General features: G+C 53.4%; 1 protein-coding gene across 1 annotated transcript in view; it reads right to left on the bottom strand.

The window, feature by feature from the left end:
- The window catches only part of SHROOM3 (shroom family member 3), a 28323-nt gene extending 8568 nt beyond the window's left edge, over nucleotides 1-19755 (bottom strand). The window contains exons 1-4 of the mRNA XM_010212912.2: nucleotides 19570-19755; nucleotides 10533-10664; nucleotides 5064-8310; nucleotides 2380-2456 (exon numbers count right to left, since the gene is read on the bottom strand). Of these exons, the coding sequence (XP_010211214.2) occupies nucleotides 2380-2456; nucleotides 5064-8310; nucleotides 10533-10591 (3383 nt within the window). The 5' untranslated portion in view covers nucleotides 10592-10664; nucleotides 19570-19755. The remainder of the gene's footprint in view (nucleotides 1-2379; nucleotides 2457-5063; nucleotides 8311-10532; nucleotides 10665-19569) is intronic.
- Nucleotides 19756-20969: the final 1214 nt, after the last annotated feature.

Genomic DNA, 20969 nt, shown 5'->3' on the forward strand with positions numbered 1-20969 from the left:
AAAAAAAAGTCTTAAAACCTGGGGATCCTGTTAGAAAAAAGAGCTCAATTCAGATAGGATGGTGTTACAAAAAACATGGCCAATAAACTTGACATGAAGCAGGATATCAAGGCTGCAAATTCAATAGATTGAATTATTATTTCTATCTCTTTTAAGACGTTCTTATGTGAATCTGAGAAAGAACGGCTGGTCTAAGTGAGGCTCCTGCTTAGAAAATGTAGCCAAACTTATCTGCCCGTATAGCTATTGAGCTGGCAAACAAAATGAGCCATAACAACAGTGCTAGCAAATCTAAGAGAAGACAGTTTAAAAACATGAGGCCACACCGTAAAACAATAAAATACAACAAAACAGTACTGTCAATATATTTGCTGTTCTCAAGACTAGTGGTTCATATAATCAAATATTGTCTATCCATGATGTTTGAGACTTGGGGCCCAAATTTGATCCAAGATGTACTGGTACAAATTAAAATTAATTTTGTCAAAGACATGGGTTGTTCTGGCTTTATTCTGGTGTAACTGAGAATAGAATTTGGCAGCCTTTGCCTGGGGTGGGGACGCTTCCCAGACAGGCAGCTCTTCGTATTGTCTGTGGATCCTGGACAGTAGCAATGTGTATTCTTTTCAGATACTCAGTGTCAGAAAAGCCAGATGGTAATTCTCTAATTCAGAGTCCTCTCCTACTGTGGGGGCAACCGCCGAGTCTCAAGCTGGTGGAGCGACAAGCGTGTCCAGCCGTGCTTTGGAGCGGCCGCCGCGCGCCGCCCGGGAGCAACGCACGGGGCACGGGGCGTTCCACGCCGAGCCAAGGCTCTGCCCGGCGATGGCTACCAGGGCGTCCTGAGCTTCACCATGGCAGGGAGTTTCCTCCTCTGAGATGACAGACACCTTCCCGCATCCCGGGGGATCAATTAGCCTGCTGCTGCCTCCCCTGAAGGGCCCCACATGGGGTACACAGCGGGCAGGGATGGGATGGGGTGGAGCTGGTTATACGTCAAAGGAGCCTCCGGAAAGCCAGCTAATTCGGCTGGCAATCACAGGACAGGCACAGGCTGCGCCTCTTCAGAGATGCTACCTTCTGCCAGGACGCTCTCACAGGCCTGGGCTGTGTATACGAGCCCAGCTGTGTTGTACTTGCTCACCCTGCGGTGGTGGAGAGCTCTGCAGGATCCTGAAAGTGGGACTTGTTGTGCTAATTGCTGGCACGCAGGTAAGGTCCTGCCAGTTTTAGAAGAAATGGAGAGGCAAAATGAACCAAAGCCGCTGTGTCTTTTTCTTGGAAAGAAATGGAAAGCTATTCCAAACCTAAGCAAAAGGGTATGTTTGAAATAATCATAAAAGGGCATGCCTGAAGGCAAAACAAGTCCCTCCAGAAGAACATTTATGTCATCCTAGGCACAAATATTGCCAGCCAGAGCGTGAACTAAGATCCAGCTAGACTAGGAGTCTGCCTACACTCCTGGGTGTCAGTGCCCAGGCCAGTGCTGCGTACTGAAACCTTTGGAGCCCACTCCGTTAACTGCCAGGGTGACAGCAGAACAGGAAGACGTTTACTGCAGTTTTCTGAGAGACAGAGCTCCTTTCTGAATAATTGCTTTAGTCCCTTTTTTACTGCAGCAAGAGTTAGTTGCTTGGGCACTTACAGCATAAGGCAGACGTATTTATTATTTATATATAAATACAACCAGATCAGTTCTACTTAACGTCAAAACAACCACTGCTAAGTAGTTTCATAGTTACATATGCTCTAATATTCTGTGCTTTATGTTTACACTCTTCCATTTTTAAAAACATTTCTCTCTCCTATGACGCTGATCAAAATATTCTAGTTGCGCAACAGAAAGCAGCCTAAACACAAAGCCCCACGTACAGCAAGACACTGGAGATCTCCCCATGTCAGCCCATGCAAATGCTCTTGCTTGTGGGAAGGCAGCACCACACACTGGGGGAAACCAGATAAGAGTGAAACATCAAGGTATTTTTCTCTTTTAGGATCCTTCAGTTAGAATAACCTCTGGACATGACTCCTAACAGCAGATCGGACCTGTTTTGGAAGGCATGTAATGTGACTATTGCTGCAGAAACCTGCTCCGAGATGACATGATTGGAGAGGAAAAATTTACAGTGAGTGGATGTCTGCAGTGAAAATAAATGGCTCACAGCAGCTTACTCCCTCTAACTCTGCTGGGTGCAACACACCCAAAACTGCACACCCCAAACTGCATCCATGCAGATGTTTTCTCTTGTTCATCACGATCCAGCCACTTACATGGGCAACATATGGCAGCTGTTACTGGCATAACAGCTGGCACAACATACCGGCAGGATGGCAAGAGCCAAGCCTGCAGTGACAGAGGGGACATTAACATACTCTTACCTGGCTCCTGCACTGATCACGTAGAAAGGATCTCTCACCACAGGGCCAAATTCACTGGCTTCCCTTCTCAGCAGGTCCTGGAGTGCAAAGACACAATTAGCAGCAAGCAGAAAACAAAGCAAAACAACAAAACACTGATGCCTGCTGGTAAGAAGCCCCTGCGTGTGCCACTTATGGCTAGGCACCAAGTGTACCCAAGGGTATCGACGGGACCTATGTGTTCACCCCTGGTTTAGATGCAAGGAAGAAACTGAGCCATCTTTGAAATGGCCTTAACTGGGAAAACTGAACAGCAAACTGCCTGTCCCCAAGCAGAGAGAAGAGCTGATTGCCACCAAGGTTTGAAACTCCAGCCATGAGTGGGGGTGCTGAGAAACGCCAGGAAGTCTGGCACTCAGCTCCTTGGAAAATCTAAGCACAGATGCACAAATGTCTCAGGATCTACCTCCTCTTTAGGCATTTGATTCATGTGAAACTAGAGAAATTTAGGAGCTGAAATCCCTTTGTAAATCGGACTCTCCCTCGCCTAGAGCTCCCACCATCGGACACCAGGCTATTAGGAGACATGAAAGCGAGTGCCAAGCATGCTTCTGAAGAGGCTGCTATTTCCTCACATGCCATCTTTTTGGCACCGAGCTCTCCTGTGCCCCCTCCCCATGCTCGTGGCTGTTTCTTTTTTGGTCAGCCTCGCTGCAGAGGGAGGGGAAGCGCCGGTCCTGCCTTAGGAGCCAGGGCAGACGCGCAGGCCGAGACGGACCGAAATAGCCAGGGCGAAGGAGGCGGCCTCCTGTGCACTGACAGCTCGCAACGCCCCGTGGCTATCAGCTTCCGTGTGGCTTTAGGCAAATTCCTGCTGTGACACTGCAACGTAATTTACGGGCAGCCTGCAAAAAACTCTATATACTGCATACGAGACCCTGAAAAATAAACAGAGAAGCAGTGAAGACTGCTGCTAAAATGCGAATGCATATTTCCCACAAAAGATCTGAAAAGGCAAAAAAAATCCACCTCCATCATCCTGTTATTTTGGCTGTGGCCCCTACTTTTATAGTTTTGGTTTTGTATTGGAGCCAGTTCAGAAACAAACCTAATCAAGAGTCAGCTCCCAACAGGCTCCCAACTCTGGTTTCCTGCTGCATGTTTGGAAGATCAAAAATGAGCGAACAAGGGGAAAAAAGGGATCTCAGGAACCTCCCAATCTGTCTCCTGCCCACGAGAGCAGATAAATATGAGCTAAAGCTGCTCGCTGCCCAACCTGTCACTGAAAAGCACATGTCAGAGACTCCTCTCTCCCTGCAGGCCTGTTTATTTTTCTTGCTGCTCTGGCCATACTGGCACACAGAAAAAAAAAAGAGTTGCAGCTTGACTTTCACCCTAACTCTTTTTGAAGGACTGTCTTTTTACAGAATGCAAAAAGCTTCACGATGTGCAAGGGTGACAGAGTGGCGCAGACGAGCCTGGTGCCTGGCTGGTGTGGAGGAATCCCAACGATGAGAGAGCAGTGGTGACAGAAATGCACTCGCTCACTTGATACTCACAGGCTGCATTTTAAATGCTATTTTCAAGCGTAGCGTGGGGTCTGAGGCTTCGAGGGAGGCTATTCGGAATGAAGCACAGCATGGATCTGGGGACAGGGCTCTTCTCGCCTGCCTCAGTTTGGCCCTGGGGTGCTGCTCAGGGCACAGCAGTGAATCAGTCTGTGACGTGGGTTATGTTACCCCACGGAGGGCACCTTTATTGATAACTTGCTTTAGGCTGAGCGCAAGCGTAAGTGCTGACAGAGGCACCCTCGGTCTCAGCTGCCCTTTAAGTCTGTGCGACCAGCCAAACACCTGGAGAGCATCTGGACCAAGGAGTCTGCCCACGTTTTGCTTTTCCCTCCATTTGCCCATTATGAATGGAGCCTGATGTGAAAACGGGCAGAGGGGTCAGACCTCTGCAGTAAAACGGCATGGCTCAACCAGCCGCAGTTACCCAAGCAGGTCTGAAGAGATTTGAACCAGCTGAAGGGCTGGTTCATTTCTTGGCATTTCTTCTCCAAGAAGCTTGTCTGCTTCTCCTATTTACTGTCATCAGAATTCCCCGCCTGTGACATCAGCCTTACGTTCCCAACCACCAAGCAGGGAGCATGAAGAGCGTGGCCAGGGTCTCCGCTCCACGCAGCCAGGCTCCGCCAGGGCTGAAGGCAACCCCAGGGGACACTCAGCAGCGTTTCTGCTTCTCCAGGGAGCAGCAGGAGCCAGTGCAATTTCAGGCAGCCCTCAGGCTCCCCTGCTTTGCGTGAGGAAGGCGGCGTGGTGCCCAGCTCATGCAGGACAGCAGCAGCAGTGTATGACTGTGTTAGTGCCTCCCACCAGACTTGTACGCCCTGCTTCTCCAGGGATGCTAACGGGCACGGCTAAGACCCTTAGGTGAGGTGCCTAAGGGTCACAGCATCTCCCCCCTGCAAGAGCTCCAGCAGCAAGGAAGCAGAATGGAAGCAGGACCCCACCAGTAAGCACTTAAAGCAGCATAAAGCTAATTACAAGGCAATAAACAGTCTGTATCTCAACACATATTTAACTCCTCTATAACCAATTGAGCAACTGCCATGACTGAACATCGATCTGCTCTCCAGCATCCTGCCCCTCTTCCTGCGTGCGAGAGCCCCACTTGCTTGAGAGGACGATCTGCTTGCCACATACCTGGTGTTTCTTCACTGCTATGGGAGTGGGAGACGACCTCGAGCGTATATGCACTGTGACTGACTGATTGTCGTATCTATCAAGCAAGTCTTCCACAGACACCGATTTCCCAGATTTCCTGGCAGAGGAAGGTGTTTCCAAGACCGGCTCCTGCTTCCCACGGCGAGGCTGGCCCTGCAGGCCAAGAGTGTCTGTGTGCGTGCCTTTGGCGTGCTCCGTTTGGGCTCTGTAATCCCGGCACCTGTCCGTTCTGGGCTGGTTTAGGATTGAACTGTCACGGCGCCCTTTCTTGTGCTCATCTCCGTTGAGGTCGAAGCACCCCATCAAGCCAGGAGGAAGGGTAGAAGATATCCGCCCCGTCCTGGATATCCGCTCCAGAGACTCCCTGCGGCGGTAGAGGTTGTGGTCCTGCAGGGAGTTCATGCTGGAGGCGGAGGAGAGGCTCTGGCTGTCCGGGCCGCCGGGCTGCAGATAGGAGCTGTGCGAGCGCTCCCGCAGCAGCCCCGCATCTTGAGAGGACGGCCGCCGGCCCGTCTTGCGCTCGATGTAGTCAGCAAGCGCGTTCTGCTGGAGCTGCTTGAGCTCGGGCTTGGAGAGGCTGGCCGTGGAGGAAGCTTTGCCGTCCCGTTCAAAGATCTTACGCCGGTCAGCCACCGTATTCTCTGGGAAGACGAAATAGAGGCCTTTTTTTTGGAGTAAGAAAGGTGACGGCTCGCTATCAGAGACGCCCACCTCGTTCATCTTCTCTGGCTCCGAGTAAGACCTCTTCTTCTGCTCCGCTGTCAGCCGCTTGCGGCCCCCGATGCGCGAGACGTGCTGCGCCCTGGCGTAGTCCAGCGCGGAGAGGCTGCCTTCTGTTGGCGTGACGCTGTGCCGCTCCTTGGGTGTGTGGGGAGAGGACGCCACGCTCCTCATGCCCACGTGGGCTGACGCAGGCCTCTGGGTCACCCTCTTGGGGGCACTCCCAAATGGGGGGCTGATGCGCCGAAAGGATGTGGCCCTCAGCACCCTGGATTGAGCATCTTTAATGCTGTTCCTGTAAGCCCTGTTGAACGGCGAGTCCACCTGCAAGCCATGGGCATCCTGGACGTTATCCTTCCAGAGGAGCTCCTTCTCCGGCTCCCCTCCCAGCTGGAACGTGCTTCTGCTCCTCGGCAGCTGAGCCACCCTCCCTTGCGTCTCGTTTTCGGCGCACACGTCGTAGTACTCACTCGCTCTGGGCTCCTTCGCTGCGGCCGCCATTTGCAGCTCCCCAGGGTGCCAGTCAGGCTCTTCGGGCTTCCCGCTCCCGCCAGAGGGGCTGGAGCCCCTGCCTGGCTCCCCGGGCAGCTGGCTGGCCTCCCGCGAGCCCAGCTTGGCCCGCATGTCCTCGAGGCTGCTCAGCGTGCACACGGTGCCCGCAGGCTGGCTCGACCGGCTTGGCCCATAGTGCTGGCCGAAGGAGGGGAGCCCTGCACTTTGGGGCCGCTGGGAACTTTGCTCTCGCTGCTCAAACTTGCTGACCTTCTCCAGCACAGAGCAGCGGAGCTTGCTGGGGTCTGGTTTGCCGTAGGGGAAGCTCTGGGTGCTGCCAGAGCTCAGCCGGCTCCTTCCAAAATCTGAGGTCTTTGTGTGCTGTGGGGAAGGGGGCTCCTCATCCTTTGGCTCAGCAGCGTGGAAGGGTACTGCGCTCGTGCTGGCCTCCCCCAGCCTCGCGAGGGCCTGCGGCTCCACATCACCGAACTGCTTGTGCCCCTGTGCCCTGGGATCCTTCTCCTCTTTACCACTGCTGCTCAGAAAGGACAGTTTGGTGCTGGAATAACCCTCACTGGGTGGCATCTCTTTCAGTTCGGAGCTGCCTGGGATGCTCTGCAAGGAGGAGCAGCCATGGTGCTTGTCCCCGCTGTGAGGCCAGGGGGGCTGAGCTGCAGCATCTCTCTCGTTTTGCTGTGGGTTGCCATTTTTGTCCTCCTGGGGTTTGGCTGCCCAGTCCTCTTTGGGCTGGTAACGTGCTTTTCCCTCGCCGGCAGCCCTCGCTGGCGGCGGCGGGGCCGGGCCGTGCGCGGTGCTGCTGCCCTCCCGCCCCGTGGGCACCTGCACCGCCTTGTACGGGGGGAGCAGCTCCTCCTTCCGCGCCATGGTCAGGTAGGCGTCTGGGCCCGCGGTGCCAGCCGGTTTGTGCTGCACGAGTTTCGCTGCCGCATCCTGCTTTCGCTCAGCGGCTGGAGGCTGGTAAAAAACAGTCGACCTGTTGGTAGTGCTTTGGTTTCCATTCTCATCAAAGTCCAGGGGGCTGCTGGCAACGGCCTTGTCGTAGGAGCCTGGAAGAGGTGCAGGGTAGCCGCTTTCTTTGGCCAGAGCTGGGTAAAGGGTCCCGTTGCTGCTCGCAGAAGGCTGTGGCGCCTGGGCGTAGTGCGGCTCTGGGGAAGGGACTGGGTAGACACCAGTAGGCAACAGGGGCTGCCCCGGCTGGGCCGACGGTGAATAGCTCTGCTTGGGCTTCACCGTGGGGCTGCTCTCCGGGCTCTTTTCCACCACGGTGTGCAGATGCCCATCTCCAAACGGGGCTTTCAGCAGCGGCCCCTGGGAGAAGTTGCTGACAAGGGGAGGCCAGGCCCCTTTTGGCTGGCTTCGACCAGGCTTGCTGGGATCGAGGCCCGGGCACAAGCCGGGCCTCTCGTGATGCCTGATGGCTGCGTAGCTGTCGCTGCGAGTGGGTGGCAAGGGAGGTCCCTTGTGTGGCTGGCTCTCAGCATCTGGGGAGCTCTGGCCTGGCTGCGCCCAGCAGGGAGCCGCACTGTGCCGGCTGAAGCCATGGAGCCGGCCGTGGCTGCGGCCGTCTGCCAGCGACCGGCCCTCAGAGCTCGGAAGCAAAGCAGGGGACTTCACCTCGTACTCCTCGGAGACCCCTCGCTGCGCGTCATAGACCGTCTTGATGTACCTGATGTCAGCCTGCCTCATGCCCTCCTGCGCGCCGCCTCGATAGTGCATGTTGTCCATGGAGCAGGAGTGCTCCTTGCTGAAGGGAGCAGCGGGATACTCGGGGATGCTGGAGTTGGTGGAGAAGGAGCTGTAGGCTGAGTCTCTCTTGCTGTGGAGGTGGGAGAGCTGGTCAATGCTGTTGGTGGACTTGGCTGGGGACAGGTGACAAGGGTGGTAGCCAGGGGAGGAGTGGTCCAAGCTCTCCATGCTTCCCCGGGAGCTGTACTGGTCAGGACTTCTCCTCAGATAGCCATGCTCGTAACCAGAGAGATCGCTGGTGGATGAGCTGGGGAAGAGCGAAAAAAGAGTAAAGACCAACTGGTAGCAGAGGAGAGGCACAACAACTTATAAATGAGCTCAGAAGCAAGATGTTTAGCTTTGAGGAGTGCAGATTAAAACCCATATTTGGGCCTTACTCCATCCCCTGTTTGCAGTCATCCCAGTTCACAAAGAGGAACTGCTTGACATTGCAACACATGGCTCTTATTTACCAGAGGGGTGGGAGGGAAATACAGGCAGAAACGCAGTGCATTTCTGGAGCCAGGGAAGATCAACCCCACCCATCAAACCTACCCACAGCACTTGGAAAGTCGAATGAGTGCCGACGCCGCCAGGGAGGAGGAGAGGAGCACAAGAGGCATTCTGGGGGGAATCTAATCTCTCTCTTTTTTTTCCCGTTTCATTTCTTTTTATGGAGATGAAGGCTATGCCCTGGCAGGCTTCCTGGAAATTCGGCTGTCCCTAGGACAGTTTGTTTGCTGCAAGAAAGCTAAACAGACAAGGCAGAGAAGAGATGCATGTGTTTGTGTGTGCAGACAAATGGGGGGGTGCAACCAACCCGCATTGAGAAAGTCCTAACAAGTGTTTGAAGCCTCCTCACCACGTAGCTAAGCAGACACAGGTGCATCATGGCACTTGTCAACATGATTTGGAGAGGACTTGTGGCCTCCAGAACAAAAGATATTTGGAGATGTATCAGCTGGAAGGGAGCTCCAGTCACAGTCACTCCCTCCTTCCCGGACAAACGCCCATAAGGCCAAAGACAGGGAGGGAGGGAGAAGCTGCTGAGCTCAAGGAAAGGCCGAGGGGACCTGCCTGCCCCCGGAAGCAGGAAGCAGATCTGCAGAGAGGTGTGGAGAATGCAGACGGGCAAAACTTAGGATAAACCTGCTTTACTCATCAAGACGAACTGCACCCTTTCAATAACAATAAGAAAGAATCACCCTGGCAATGCCCAGTGCAGCACTGACTGACTGGCCACTAGATGTTCCCCGTGCTCCTCTTCAGCCACGCTGGCTGCCCATGCCAGCCAAGGGCTCTGCCAGGAGCCGCCGCTGCAGCGAAGCCCCTCGGTGGCAAACGGAGAGGCTACGGGACGAGCTGTGCCGAGGGCTGCAGAGGAGCACACGTTTCTCCTGTAATCCTCCCCTCGCTTTTTTTTTTATGCCCTGTTTTCTCTTTCCTGCTCCCTGCTCAGGCTTGGTCTCACCTGTGCAAGAAATGAAGTTTTAATGCCAGTGGCTATGGGGACATTTCCTCCTCCTGACACCTTCTGCCTTTCCAGGGAAAGTTCTCCTATGGCAGAATTTGAACTTGTCCCTCTGATGCTGCCCCCAGGGTGCTGGAGGGGCTTTAGCGGGTGCCCCCAGCAGCTCTCCTGCTTGCAGCCCACTCTGCCACCCTGAACGGGCTGCAGAGGTAGCCCCAGCCTGCAGGGACGACCCCACGGACCCCAGTCAGCCTCTGCACAGCTCGCTGCCGAAACTAAGTGTCGTGCACCGTCTGCTTTTCCCAGCACTAACACCCTAGTTTAGACAAGACTAACACCCTAGTTTAGACTGCCCTGACTCCTCAGAGAAACACACGTGCAACTTAAGGTCACGATAAAGCTGACCCTGCAGAAAGCAATTGCCCAAACCAGGAAATCTCTTGCTGAACTTCTCACTCTGGGACTACGTGGTCAGCGCTGCAACCCCGCTGGCTGCTCCGGGGGAGCTCTCACTGACGGGCAGGTTACCCTGCTGCCTCCCCTACCCCCTTTATTATCTATTCTTTAAACACATGTATTTTGGCTTTAGATGTCCAAGTAACCCAACAGGAACCAAAAGCCCTGCAAAGCCCTGCCTTAACTATGGCTGTCTGTAAACCTGTCAGCTGTATGGAGGTGACATGGATTTTGCCCAAAAATCCTTTGGCTCCTTCCTTCATTTCTGTGCTCTAGATTTAGGTCCTGATCTCACAGTTAGCATCATCAAAACATAGCCTTGAGCAGGAGGCAGAGCCTCCTTGAGACCAGTATTATGCTGGAAAAAAAGAAGGTGGCAGGACCAGGGCACGTAGGTTAGAAGCACATTAGCCTGGAAGACTGACCCGGGGGCTGCAATAAATTATTCCTCTAGAGAGGAGCAGAAAATGCTTTTCTTTGCACTGACAAAGTAGGGGAAAGCGCAGCAGACTGCTTTACATCTCTGCCTCTGCGGCACAGGGCCGCAGGTGCGGGGTGCTTACCTGGAGTGGTAGGTCTGATGCCAAGGGGTGCCAAGCGTACCCGGAGATATTTGCATCATGCTGAGATCGGGTTGGTTCTCTGAAAATTTGGTTGAATGCCAGGAGTGCGGGCGGCCCAGAGCTTCACTCCGCCTAGGGAAAGCAGAAGGATTTTCCACATCAGCAACAGTCTGGCTCCGCCAGGGAAGAAACATGTGAATAGGCACTGACAGATAGATTTAAAATTGGTCCTGCTCATTTCCGTTCTTGGGAAAAACAGTTCTTTGGGGAAAAAAAAAGGCCCAACAACCTTATTTAAAGCATGTAATCGTGCAATGGAAGCTCAAGGCTGGGCAATAGCAATAAAGTGCTCTCAATGCCTCAAGTCTCTCATGCCTCAGCTTGCGGCCTGTCCTGGTGCTGAGGATAGGGCCTTGTGTCCCATTTGATGGAAAAGGGCTGGCAGGCCACAGGAAGCAGCACCATTTCCCCAGGGTATTTTCCTAGCCCTTCGCTACAGCTTTGAGCAGAACAGCACAGTCACTGGTGGTCCACTTGAAACAAAGAAAACCAAAGGGGAAAAAAATCCTTTCCAGCATCTGTTAGGATGAGATTATGCTGATAAGAGTTGAGCCAAGCACCATTTTAGCACTTTATATGTAGGTGTGTTAAAACAGGACCCTTTTGTTACACTGCTTCGTTGGGCTCATTTCGCCCAGAAAGCCGAGCACTGTAGGACAGTGGGTGGACAGAGCCCTTTTTACTAAGAACAACCCATAATTTTGCTTTCTCTGAGCCCTAAAATATCCACTGCAGAGATTTAAAGACTCTCTTTGTACTCTGGCATAGAATGAACAGCCAATATTTTAATTTCTTGCTTGGGCAAACATCCTATCTGACCTCAAACAAACCATGTTGCTCCTTGACTTGTTCGGCAAGAAGCTGCAGGAGAGCAAGGTAGCCCTTCTTCTGAGCCACAGATCATGGAATCCTTACGGTTGGAAAAGACCCTCAAGATTACCGAGTCCAACCGTGAGCCCCTCAACACCACGGCTGTTAAACCAAGTCCCTGAGTGCCTCAGCTACACGTTTCTTGAGCACTGCCAAGGTCGGTGACTCCACCACTTCCCTGGGCAGACTGTTCCAAGGGTTGCCTACTCTTTCCACGTAGAAATTTTTCCTCACATCTAACGTGAGGCCATTTCCTCTTGTGCTATTGGTAGTTATTTTGGAGACGAGATTGACAGACATCTCATTGTGACCTCCCTTCAGGTAGTCGTAGAGAGAGAGACAAGGTCTCCCCTGAGCCTCCTCTCCTCCAGACTAAACAACCGCAGCTCCTTCAGCCTCCCCTCATAAGGTCTGTGCTCCAGCCCCTTCACCAGCCTCCTTGCCCTTCTTTGGACACACTCCAGCACCTCCATGTCCTTGTAGTGAGGGGTCCAAAGCCGAACACAGTGTTCGAGGTGCAGCCTCACCAGCACCGAGTACAGGGATCACTTCCCTGCTCCCGCTGGCTGCACTGTTCCTGGTACAAGCCAGGAGGCCGTGGCCTTCTTGGCCACGTGGACCACTGCTGGCTCGTGTCCAGCCGGCTGTCAACGAGTAGCCCCAGACCCTTTTCTGCCACACAGCTCTCCAGCCGCTCTGCCCCTGGTCTGTCACGCTGCATGGGCTTGTTGTGAGCGAAGGGCAGGAGCCGGCACTTGGCCTCAGCCCATCGATCCTGCCAGACCCCTCTGCAGAGCCTTCCTACCCTCCAGGCAATAGGCACCTAGCCTTGGCCTTCTGTAACACCCTTAGGCTTTATGTGCAATTGCTGTTGGCCAAGTAGGCAAAAGGCCTGGAACCGGAGTGCAACAGGACTGTGAGCACCCCTGTGTCTACAGGAGAGCAGCTATCTCCAATTACAGATCTGAAGGCAGCTGAACACGTTTCATTTGCCAGGTCTGCAGGAGCTTCTGGTTACACCTGCACAACTTTCAGAACTCAATTAAAACCGCCCCAAGATTCAGCTTTCTGGCGAGTGGGGCAGACCTGCTTTTGTAAAGCCCACAGCAGACAAACAGGGTGAGGGATAAAAGCTGCAAATTCCTAAGCAGCTAATGCCTGTCCTAAGCAAAGACAAATAAATCATTAGATCTTAACAGGTAAAAATGTGGTAGAGCTCAGCTGCCTTCGGCAAAACCAGGAGCAGCAACTGATGCTTTGTCCCAGGAAGCTGAAGGATTTGATAACACAGAGCTGTAATCCCTTCCAAACCACCCTGTCCCCTTGTGCCTTGCACCCATTTCTCAAGGGCTGCACCTGCACCACAGCTGTTGCAAGAGCCCACACAATTTTATTATCACAAAATTCTCCGCTTGCGATACCGGAGCAAGCGATCCCCCCGTCGTCAGTGCCACGGCTGGGGAGAAGACCCTCGCTTCCTTGCTGACACCTCCTGCCATCAGATACACCGGGCGTGCAGGCTGGGCTGGCACCTCGGCAGATGCTGAGGAGCAAGCACGCCGCGAGAAGACCTCGGAGCAACACTGGAACATAATCGGTTCGGCAGAGGCTCGAACGCTGATTACATGTCAGATAGTGCCCGCTTCACACAGGCCGCTGGAAACTGAAGGGAAAAGTCTTTAATCTTGTCTGGTCACTGTTATCTGGGAGCTGCTTGTAACCATACTGCTTGCAACATTGTCAGCCAGAAACGTGACCATCACATCAGCAGTCTCCTCTGCCACAGCCTGTACGGGCTGCAGGGGCTACGCTCATGCAGCCAAGGCCCTTGACCATGAAGAGCTCTGTAGCTGTCTTTTATTAGGAGGAAAGACTGAGCGTAGTTTTCAGGAGTAAAAGAGATCAGTTTTCTGCTTTGCACGCAAAACAGAGATGGACCTGCACACTCTATAAGGTATCTTGGCATTAACTCTGCAAACGAAGCAGTGCCTAAAGAAAAGCCACCAGAAGTCTTCTTCACAGTGTAACAGAAGGTTGAGCTATCTTTTTGCCACAGCTACAAACCAAGGCCATAGCAAACAGCATGTCCAGTCCAATTTCTGTTCCTGCTCTCTGCTGCTCGCCAGGCACAACCAGAATGCTTTGCAATTCAAACACACCACAGCCCAGCGTCCACCGACAGCCTGCACGCCACCTCTGCAAAAATGCCTCCTTTTAGTCAAACAAACACTCCAACTTCTTTCAGTTGCCATTTTCTGTCTTTTTCTCCTCGCGTTTGCCTAGAAAGATTTCCTCCCACAGCAGCCCCTGCTCCTGGCTGGCTGCTCGCTGGAGGCCGAGGAGCATGGCGGCACGGCGCCCGCCGCATCTCTTGGGCCACATCTGTTGGCACAGGGTAGAGAGCTCCCTATTTTGAGCGTCACTGCATACATAAATCACCTTAAACCAAATCCACTTTAACTCCTTGGCCAAGTTGTTCTGAGTCCGATTATCAAGAGCAGAACAGCAAAAGGCGGCTCAGGCGCAACACTGAGCCCGGCCCAGCAAGGACGAGATGGCTCTGCCTTGCCTGGCCACTGAAGGGCAATGATACCTCATCTCAAGACGGGACCTCAGACAGACCCACAAACCCTGGATTTTGTCACCTTAAAGCCAAATAAGAAAAAAAAAAAAAGAAAAAAGGAAAGGGAAAAGGAAAGGGAAGATGAATGAAAAAAAAAAAGATGATCCTTCAGAGTCCCCAAGATACCTGTCTGCAGCTTTGTTGTTGTTTTATGGACTCTCCAGGCTAAGGGGCACTGCAGAGGGGCACGTGCAACAGGCCAGACTCATACACTGCAAGTCCTGACTGCGTGGCACAGCTAAGGATGTATGTGCACGCACGGGAGGCGCTTCGCCCTGTGCCTGCACATCAGATAGACCCTGCTGCTCTCCTGCAAAGGCCAAGGGCCGCTCCAGCACACCAGGATCCCTGCCTTCAGCCAAGAGCCTAAATAGGAAAGCCCTCGCTACGTCCGACTTACTTTTCCTTCAGATAACACCTTCCTTCACCTCTTATTTGGCCTGACTCTATTAGACAGGAAAAAATCCTTGCACAGGTGTGCCCCAGTGCACTGCATTGCTTTGCTAGGGAGCCAAGTGTGAGTTTAAAAGACTTCATGTGATTTGAAAACCCTTCATTAAACTTGCCTCTGCCCCAAACAGTACTACAGCCCACGCTCAGCCCCACTTGCACACATAAGCACCAAACCAACTCAGCAAGTGTTTTACTTCTGCCTGCGATTAAACCTGCCCGCAGCCCACGCTTTGCCGAGCCAGGGAGTTAAACGAAAGGCTGGAGTTAGGCTTAGGAGAGAGGTAAACTGAGCACATTGCCCCAGCGCAGCCCGGGAGCAGCAGCCCACAGGGGCCTCAAGCTGCCCCTGAGCGCGACCGCTCGGTGCAAGGATGGGCGGGAGCGCCGCGAGGGCAGGCGCAGAGGGCAGCAGAGGCCATTTCGCAGCCGTGCCCGCTGCCCCTCTGCTCTCCCCGGGGAAGCACCGGAGCTGCTCTCCCCCCGCAGAACCACCACTGCAAAGGGCGCACAAAGAGGTGGGTGTCTCAAGGAAAGCACCTCCTAGGAAACACAGATCCGCTTGATTTTACCCTTGCAGACAACAAGGGGATGCAGCTTGGCTGCCTGGAAAGCCAAAGAGTCACGGAGGGGATGTTGTGGCTGAGCAATTAGCAGCTCAGAGCGAGCTCTCAGTGCCCCAACAAACTGGCCTTTCTATTTTCACTGTGACGCACCCACGGAGCTTGGGGGGAGTTGACTTTCCATCGGTCTCACGTCTGGCAAATGCAACGTCTGAGACCCATGAATAGAACCCACTTTGGAGTAACTCCTGCGCCACCGACCTCGGGCTCGTTTTTCCCTTCTCGCAGAGTGCTTCAAAATCCACCACAGCAACAAGAGAGGAAAACAGCAAAACCCTCTAGGAAAGCTTCTCTCTCCGAGAACCAGCCCCAGTGTGCAGCTGCAGGCAGGCGTGGAGGCCTCAGGGACACGTTCCCCTGAGCTGCAGGGACAGTTCTGGCCAGCTGCTGCTCCCAAGGAAGAGGGGAAGAAACAGAGACCAGATAAAAGGATGACAGGGTCACCCGGTGCTGTCCCCAGTGCCCCTCTCCCAGAGGAGCCGTGCTATCTGCATAAACATAACGCATGGGAAAGGGGCTGATCTTTCATCGCTGAGGAGCTGTCTCCGGGGTGCCCCATCCCAAAGGAGCACGAGCTGAACATGGAGAGATGCCCTCTCCGGACATCCTGCGCGTTTCGGCAGTCCGAGCTACTAAGTAGGAGATGAACGAAAAACTAAAGCACTCGGAAGCCTATTAGGATTTCTACAGAGCCTGGCCAGGATCTCCTCAAAGCGATGTCACTCTTCATTAAGGTTCAGTCATGGTTCTAAAAATAAGCACAGCAGACGAGGCCAATTAGAAAGACGTGGGACCATAACGGCATCGGCTCCATGTGTTTTTTACTGCTTCTGTCTTTTTAGGCTCACAGAGCCCTTCTGGGGCAGGAGAGATCTGTGATAAGCTCTGTTCTTTCACGGTTTTGACCAAAAAAGGGGGACTTGCTAGAAAAATCTTAAGTTTGTGAAATGTGAGTTTACATCATGGACCCAGGACATAATATTTCCGAAGAAGCGGTGTCAGCGTCTGTTGCACTCCTATACTCCCCTTCAATGCCCTCTAAAGAAGAAAACACTGCAAAGAAAACCTGCCTCAGAAAGCTTAGGTCAGGCGTGCGAATGCAGCGTTTTTAGCCGTTTCAGTGTAAAGCCAAAACAGCTCGGTAAAAGACCCTGGCCAAGGTCAGTGCTACCCCAGATCAGCCGGGTCTCCTTTGTCTTTCAGCCCCCTTCCCCGTGGCAGTGGCGGATGTCCTGCCTCTGCTCCTGGCTCCCAGCTGCTCTGTTCAGCTGCCATTTGTTTGCTCCATTTGAGAGCCATCATTTGAGATGTCTGGGTGGCTGTGGGCACATGAAAGGTCCAAGGCCTGCAGTAGAACTTGCCTGAGTTTGCAGGAGCGTGAAGAGGGCTCCTCCTTGCAAGAAATGCTCTCCTCTGCCTGCCGAGGAGGTGCTGGGAGCACTCGGAGGTGACGGCAGCTGTGAGCAAGTCACTCCTTAGCTGAACTCACGAACAGTCAAACATTGTTAATTAATGATTATGGGTCTTGTTCATCACACCTCTGTGTTATCACCTCCCCTCGGTAACCCTCAGGCTGTCTTATCCAAGCAAGGGGCATTTATCCCGTTTTCCAGGAAAAGAAATAAAGGTCTGGGGAGGTGGAGGGACTTGCACCCAGCAGGCCTACCGCAGCGTGCAGGGCTAGGAAGCGTTTCCTGCGCTGCTGCTCCCTTTTCCATCTGCCCCAGCCCATGCCTGACAGGCAATATTTACTCCGAGGGCTTGGCCCTGTGCGGTGAGAGCGCCCGGCTGACATGGCCTGATGCTAACCAGACTCCAGGCTGGGCTCTTAGTGTGACAGGAGCTGTACACAGCCTTCGTTCACGCTCAGCACTGCATTTGGTGACTCTGTCCTGCTGGGATCTTCGGTTAATGAAACTGCACTAAGTAATAGAGTAAGTGTGATTTAAACTGTGATACACAGGGAACTCTGCAGCTCCACTTTGGAGAAGTCCCTGCGTCAGCCCCAGAAGACTGTGGCTTTGAGACTGGGGAGTCCAGGCAATCCTGGCTGGCACGAAGAGCACACAGAGGCTACAGTGAGAAGCTGGGGAACAGCGGATTAAAGACCCTTTGCAACACTCCTCCTCTTGCTACAGCTTTCCTCTGCTTCCTTTATTGGAAAAAGAAGAAAGCATAGGCACAGAAAAGAGTCTGTATCTTACAGATCGCTTCAGCTTTTATCTTTCAAAAGGACCTAGCTATTTCCTGCCTTTCCCAGACATTCCCATCGCCCCTCAGACCGTGGGCACGAAGGTCCCCTGGACAGACCCTCAGGTGGCTCAACCTGCCCGTGGATTTGCAGGAGTTGCAGAGTCACACTGATTTATCCCATTGACCAAGTGGCCCAATGGGCTTAATTCAAATAATTTCTTCTCATTCTTTGCCAGACGGTAAATTAGTTAGAAAGACAGAAAAACAAGCATAGCTTGGATTCTTTCGCACCCCGCTATCAACCACACAGCAACTTGCAACAGGAGAAACTTAGGAACAAAAGGAGGAATGTGTTTTCCCAGCCTTGCCCAGTGCCTACAAGGAACTTGGTGGCTGCCAGCCGAAGCGCTGCCCTGTAAGCCCGATTATCCGCATGCAACGTGGACAATGAGTCACGGCAGGTAACCAAGGGGATTTGCAGGGCAAGTGTTTCAGGCGGCAGCGGAATTCTCCTCTGAACCGCAGCGACACAAATCAGAGGCAGCTCTAATGAACTCAGCGCAGAAACAGCCACACAGAAATGCCAAAGGGGCAGCGGGTGCGTGTTTTATAAGGTATATGCTCATTTGATCGCAGTGGGCTCTGTTCCCTATGAGCCTGCTTCCTAAAGCACCTCAGGAAAGAAAAAGTGAGCGGGAGCAGCTGGAACTCGAGCCTGCAGAGCCGCAGCCAAAGCAAAGGCTGCTCGGTGTGGAATACCCTCCCACACTGAGATTCTTGCACATGGAGGCGACTTCCTGTTTGTCACCAGAGCTCCAACCCAAGTTCAGCTGCTGGGCTAGGCACACACGGCCTCCGGCACCGCCGGCAAAGGGAAGCAAAGCATCGGCTCTGCATCCAGAGACCTATCAGTCCAGGTGAAATGCTGAGCTTTGGAGCTCCTGCACAGATCTGCTGTTGCAGCAGAATATAAAAAGGTGGTGGATTCAGAGGAGCCTCCTGCTCACATACTGTGGGGACTGATGCCCACACCCCAGTCACAGATAAATCTCTCCCTGATAAAACTAGTTTGATGGGAAAATTCAGTGACATAATCTGCTCCATCTCGGGAGAACATCATTTTATGTGTAAATCTTTGCTGCAGGACAGCAATACAAACCCAGGTAGGTTACACATGGGAACATCTCCTGAAGAACTGAGCCTTTTCCTCCTCTTTTTGCAGCCACCCCTGCTGCTCAGGGACAGCACCTGTAACTGCCAGCAGCAGCTAAACCTACAGCAACTCCCCAAAGGGCAGCGGGTTTACTCTCGAAGTTTTGATTACATCAGAATATGACTTCATGTGTCCCGCATGCCCTTCTCTCACCTGTTTGGCAATACAGGATGGGCCAGATTTCCTCTGACTATTGGAAATCAAGGTAGCTTCTTGGCTTCACATAAGTCAAGGCTGGCCTGAATGCAATTTTGCCCATAAAAGTCACTGCTTAGACTCCATGGTGCAATTCCCAGAAGACTGAGACAGAAAAACCTACCTGGTCATCCAGATTACCATCTGACTGAGGTAAGACGCTCTCTTGATGCGAGCAAAAGTTTTGCCTGAGTAAACACTGCAGAATTTTGCCCTCCTGCAGACCTAGGTGAAGGAAATCAGCCCTGGTCTACCCAGTGCAACTCGGGAGCCAACTTCTGAAAGCACTTAAACATGTAACTCAGAAGAGGGTTTGGAAAGCCAAGCAGATAAACCTGTGAAGCCACTCCAGACCTACATGACTGCTGTGGAGCTATTTCAGTCCCACATTTCCAATGACAAACTTGATCATGGCAGACAGAATTTCCCTAGAAGAAAGAACCCCTCTTCTAGGGTTCCTTCCCAGTGAGTCATCCTCACCTGCAGCCAGAGCAACAACATGTTTACACACAGCCCTTTGTAAACCTGACGACATCTAGCAAAACTGATGCTTGATTTAAGGCCCAAGAAGTCAGTTCCTTTCATTTCCCTGGCACCAGACCAGAGGAAAGCAAACCACAAGAAAGGTGGGGTTGAGCCTCCTGAGCCAATTCCAGCTCCTGGTGCCGCAGATATTAGGGATTTGCAGTGCTCCAGAACTGAAAATGCTGGTGCCCTGACGAGAGGGAAGCGGCATTTGCCAGCTGCTCTCCAAGAAGAGCTGCTGCAGGACATGCACTGCCATGGAGACACAGATACACGAGTTCTCACCTGGTCTTCAGCCGAAACTTCACTGCTCCCGACCACGGGGTTTTGCTGGGCTGGAAGGCAGTGGTCACGCAGCCGGGGCTGAGCGGGTTGGCAGACTGCAGGTTGGCGCATCCCTTGGCCGCATACGTGTCCCTGTTAAAAGAAACAAAGGCCACGTCAACATCAACACACAAAACAGTCCTGGAGGTTTAATGTTTCCAGTCCATGCTTACAAAGCCTTTTAAAAAAACGAGGCAATATATAGACCCAGGAGACTAGAAAGGGACATCAGCCTTGTATTTAAAGTGTGTAAAGACAAAATCACATCAAGTCGCTTGTTTCTCTCTTCATCTTTATCACTGCCCAAGCAGGCTGAGTGAGACTTTGCTCTCCTTAATAGCTGGGCAGTGCTTGGTCCTTCAGGGTGCCCCTCATAACCATTTAGAGGAGCACAACACCACAGCCCTGATTTTCAGTGTGCAGAAAAGAGATCGCCTGCAGCATTCAGACACAAAATTCATTACCCAAATCTGTATTCCAGGACTCAAAATCCCTGTGCTGAGTTCAGGCACTCCTCTGCAGGAGGTGACCCATCCCCACTTAATCATCTTATGAGGGCTTAGAGAACGTCCCGAACAGTCGAGCAAAAAGCTGGGAGAAAGGCAAGGCCGTCCTGCCTTCCCCAGGATCCCCTCTGCAACCCCAGAGGCAAAACCAAGCCCTCAGAAGGTAAAGGGACCCACGGCAGCCAGCCAGGGAGGCTGCGTCACAGCCAAGGGGGGCTCACGTGCTCCCTTATTTCTGAGCCAGGCTCCTGAGCAGCGCGGCACAGGGAAACCCACGGGGGAGCCCCGGGCCCCAAGAAACGCGCATCGTACTGCACCGCATCGCGGCTGTGAGACAAAAGCAGCGGCCCGGGCCCTGCGCAGCGAGACCTCGCGCTGCCAGGCAACGCCTGCTCACGCCGCGGCCGCAAGAACGGGAGGCCAATTTCCCCTTTTGCCGGCAAACAAGTATTTACCCCGCGTTATCACCCGCGCGCCGCAGTCACCCAGACGTCGCCTAACCACGGCTGCAGCTCCTTCCTCCCCGCAGGCGCAGGAGAGCCTCAGACTGTCCAGCTCCCATTGTGAGCCCTGAGACCGGGGGCAGAGGGGAAATTCCTGCCAGCTGGCAGAGCCCCCGCCGCTGCACAGGAGGAGCGGGCCCGAGAGGCCCCCGCGCGCGTCCCTCCGCCCCACAGGCCGTGCTGTGCCGTGCTGCGAGGCGCGCGCTGCGGTGGCTGCTCGTTGTGCGCTCAGCGCGCTGCAGGCTGCGCGCACATGCCCGCGTCGGGGGCTCTGGATAGCTGAGATGGCTTGGATGCCATTCCGGTGAGAGGCCGCCCGTCTTTGTGTCCGGCTCGGTCCTCCCCCCCGCTC

This window comes from Tinamus guttatus, unplaced genomic scaffold (genome assembly GCF_059628265.1).
Source record: "Tinamus guttatus ecotype Peru unplaced genomic scaffold, ASM5962826v1 Tinamus_guttatus_pri_ptg000423l, whole genome shotgun sequence".
NCBI lineage: Eukaryota > Metazoa > Chordata > Aves > Tinamiformes > Tinamidae > Tinamus > Tinamus guttatus.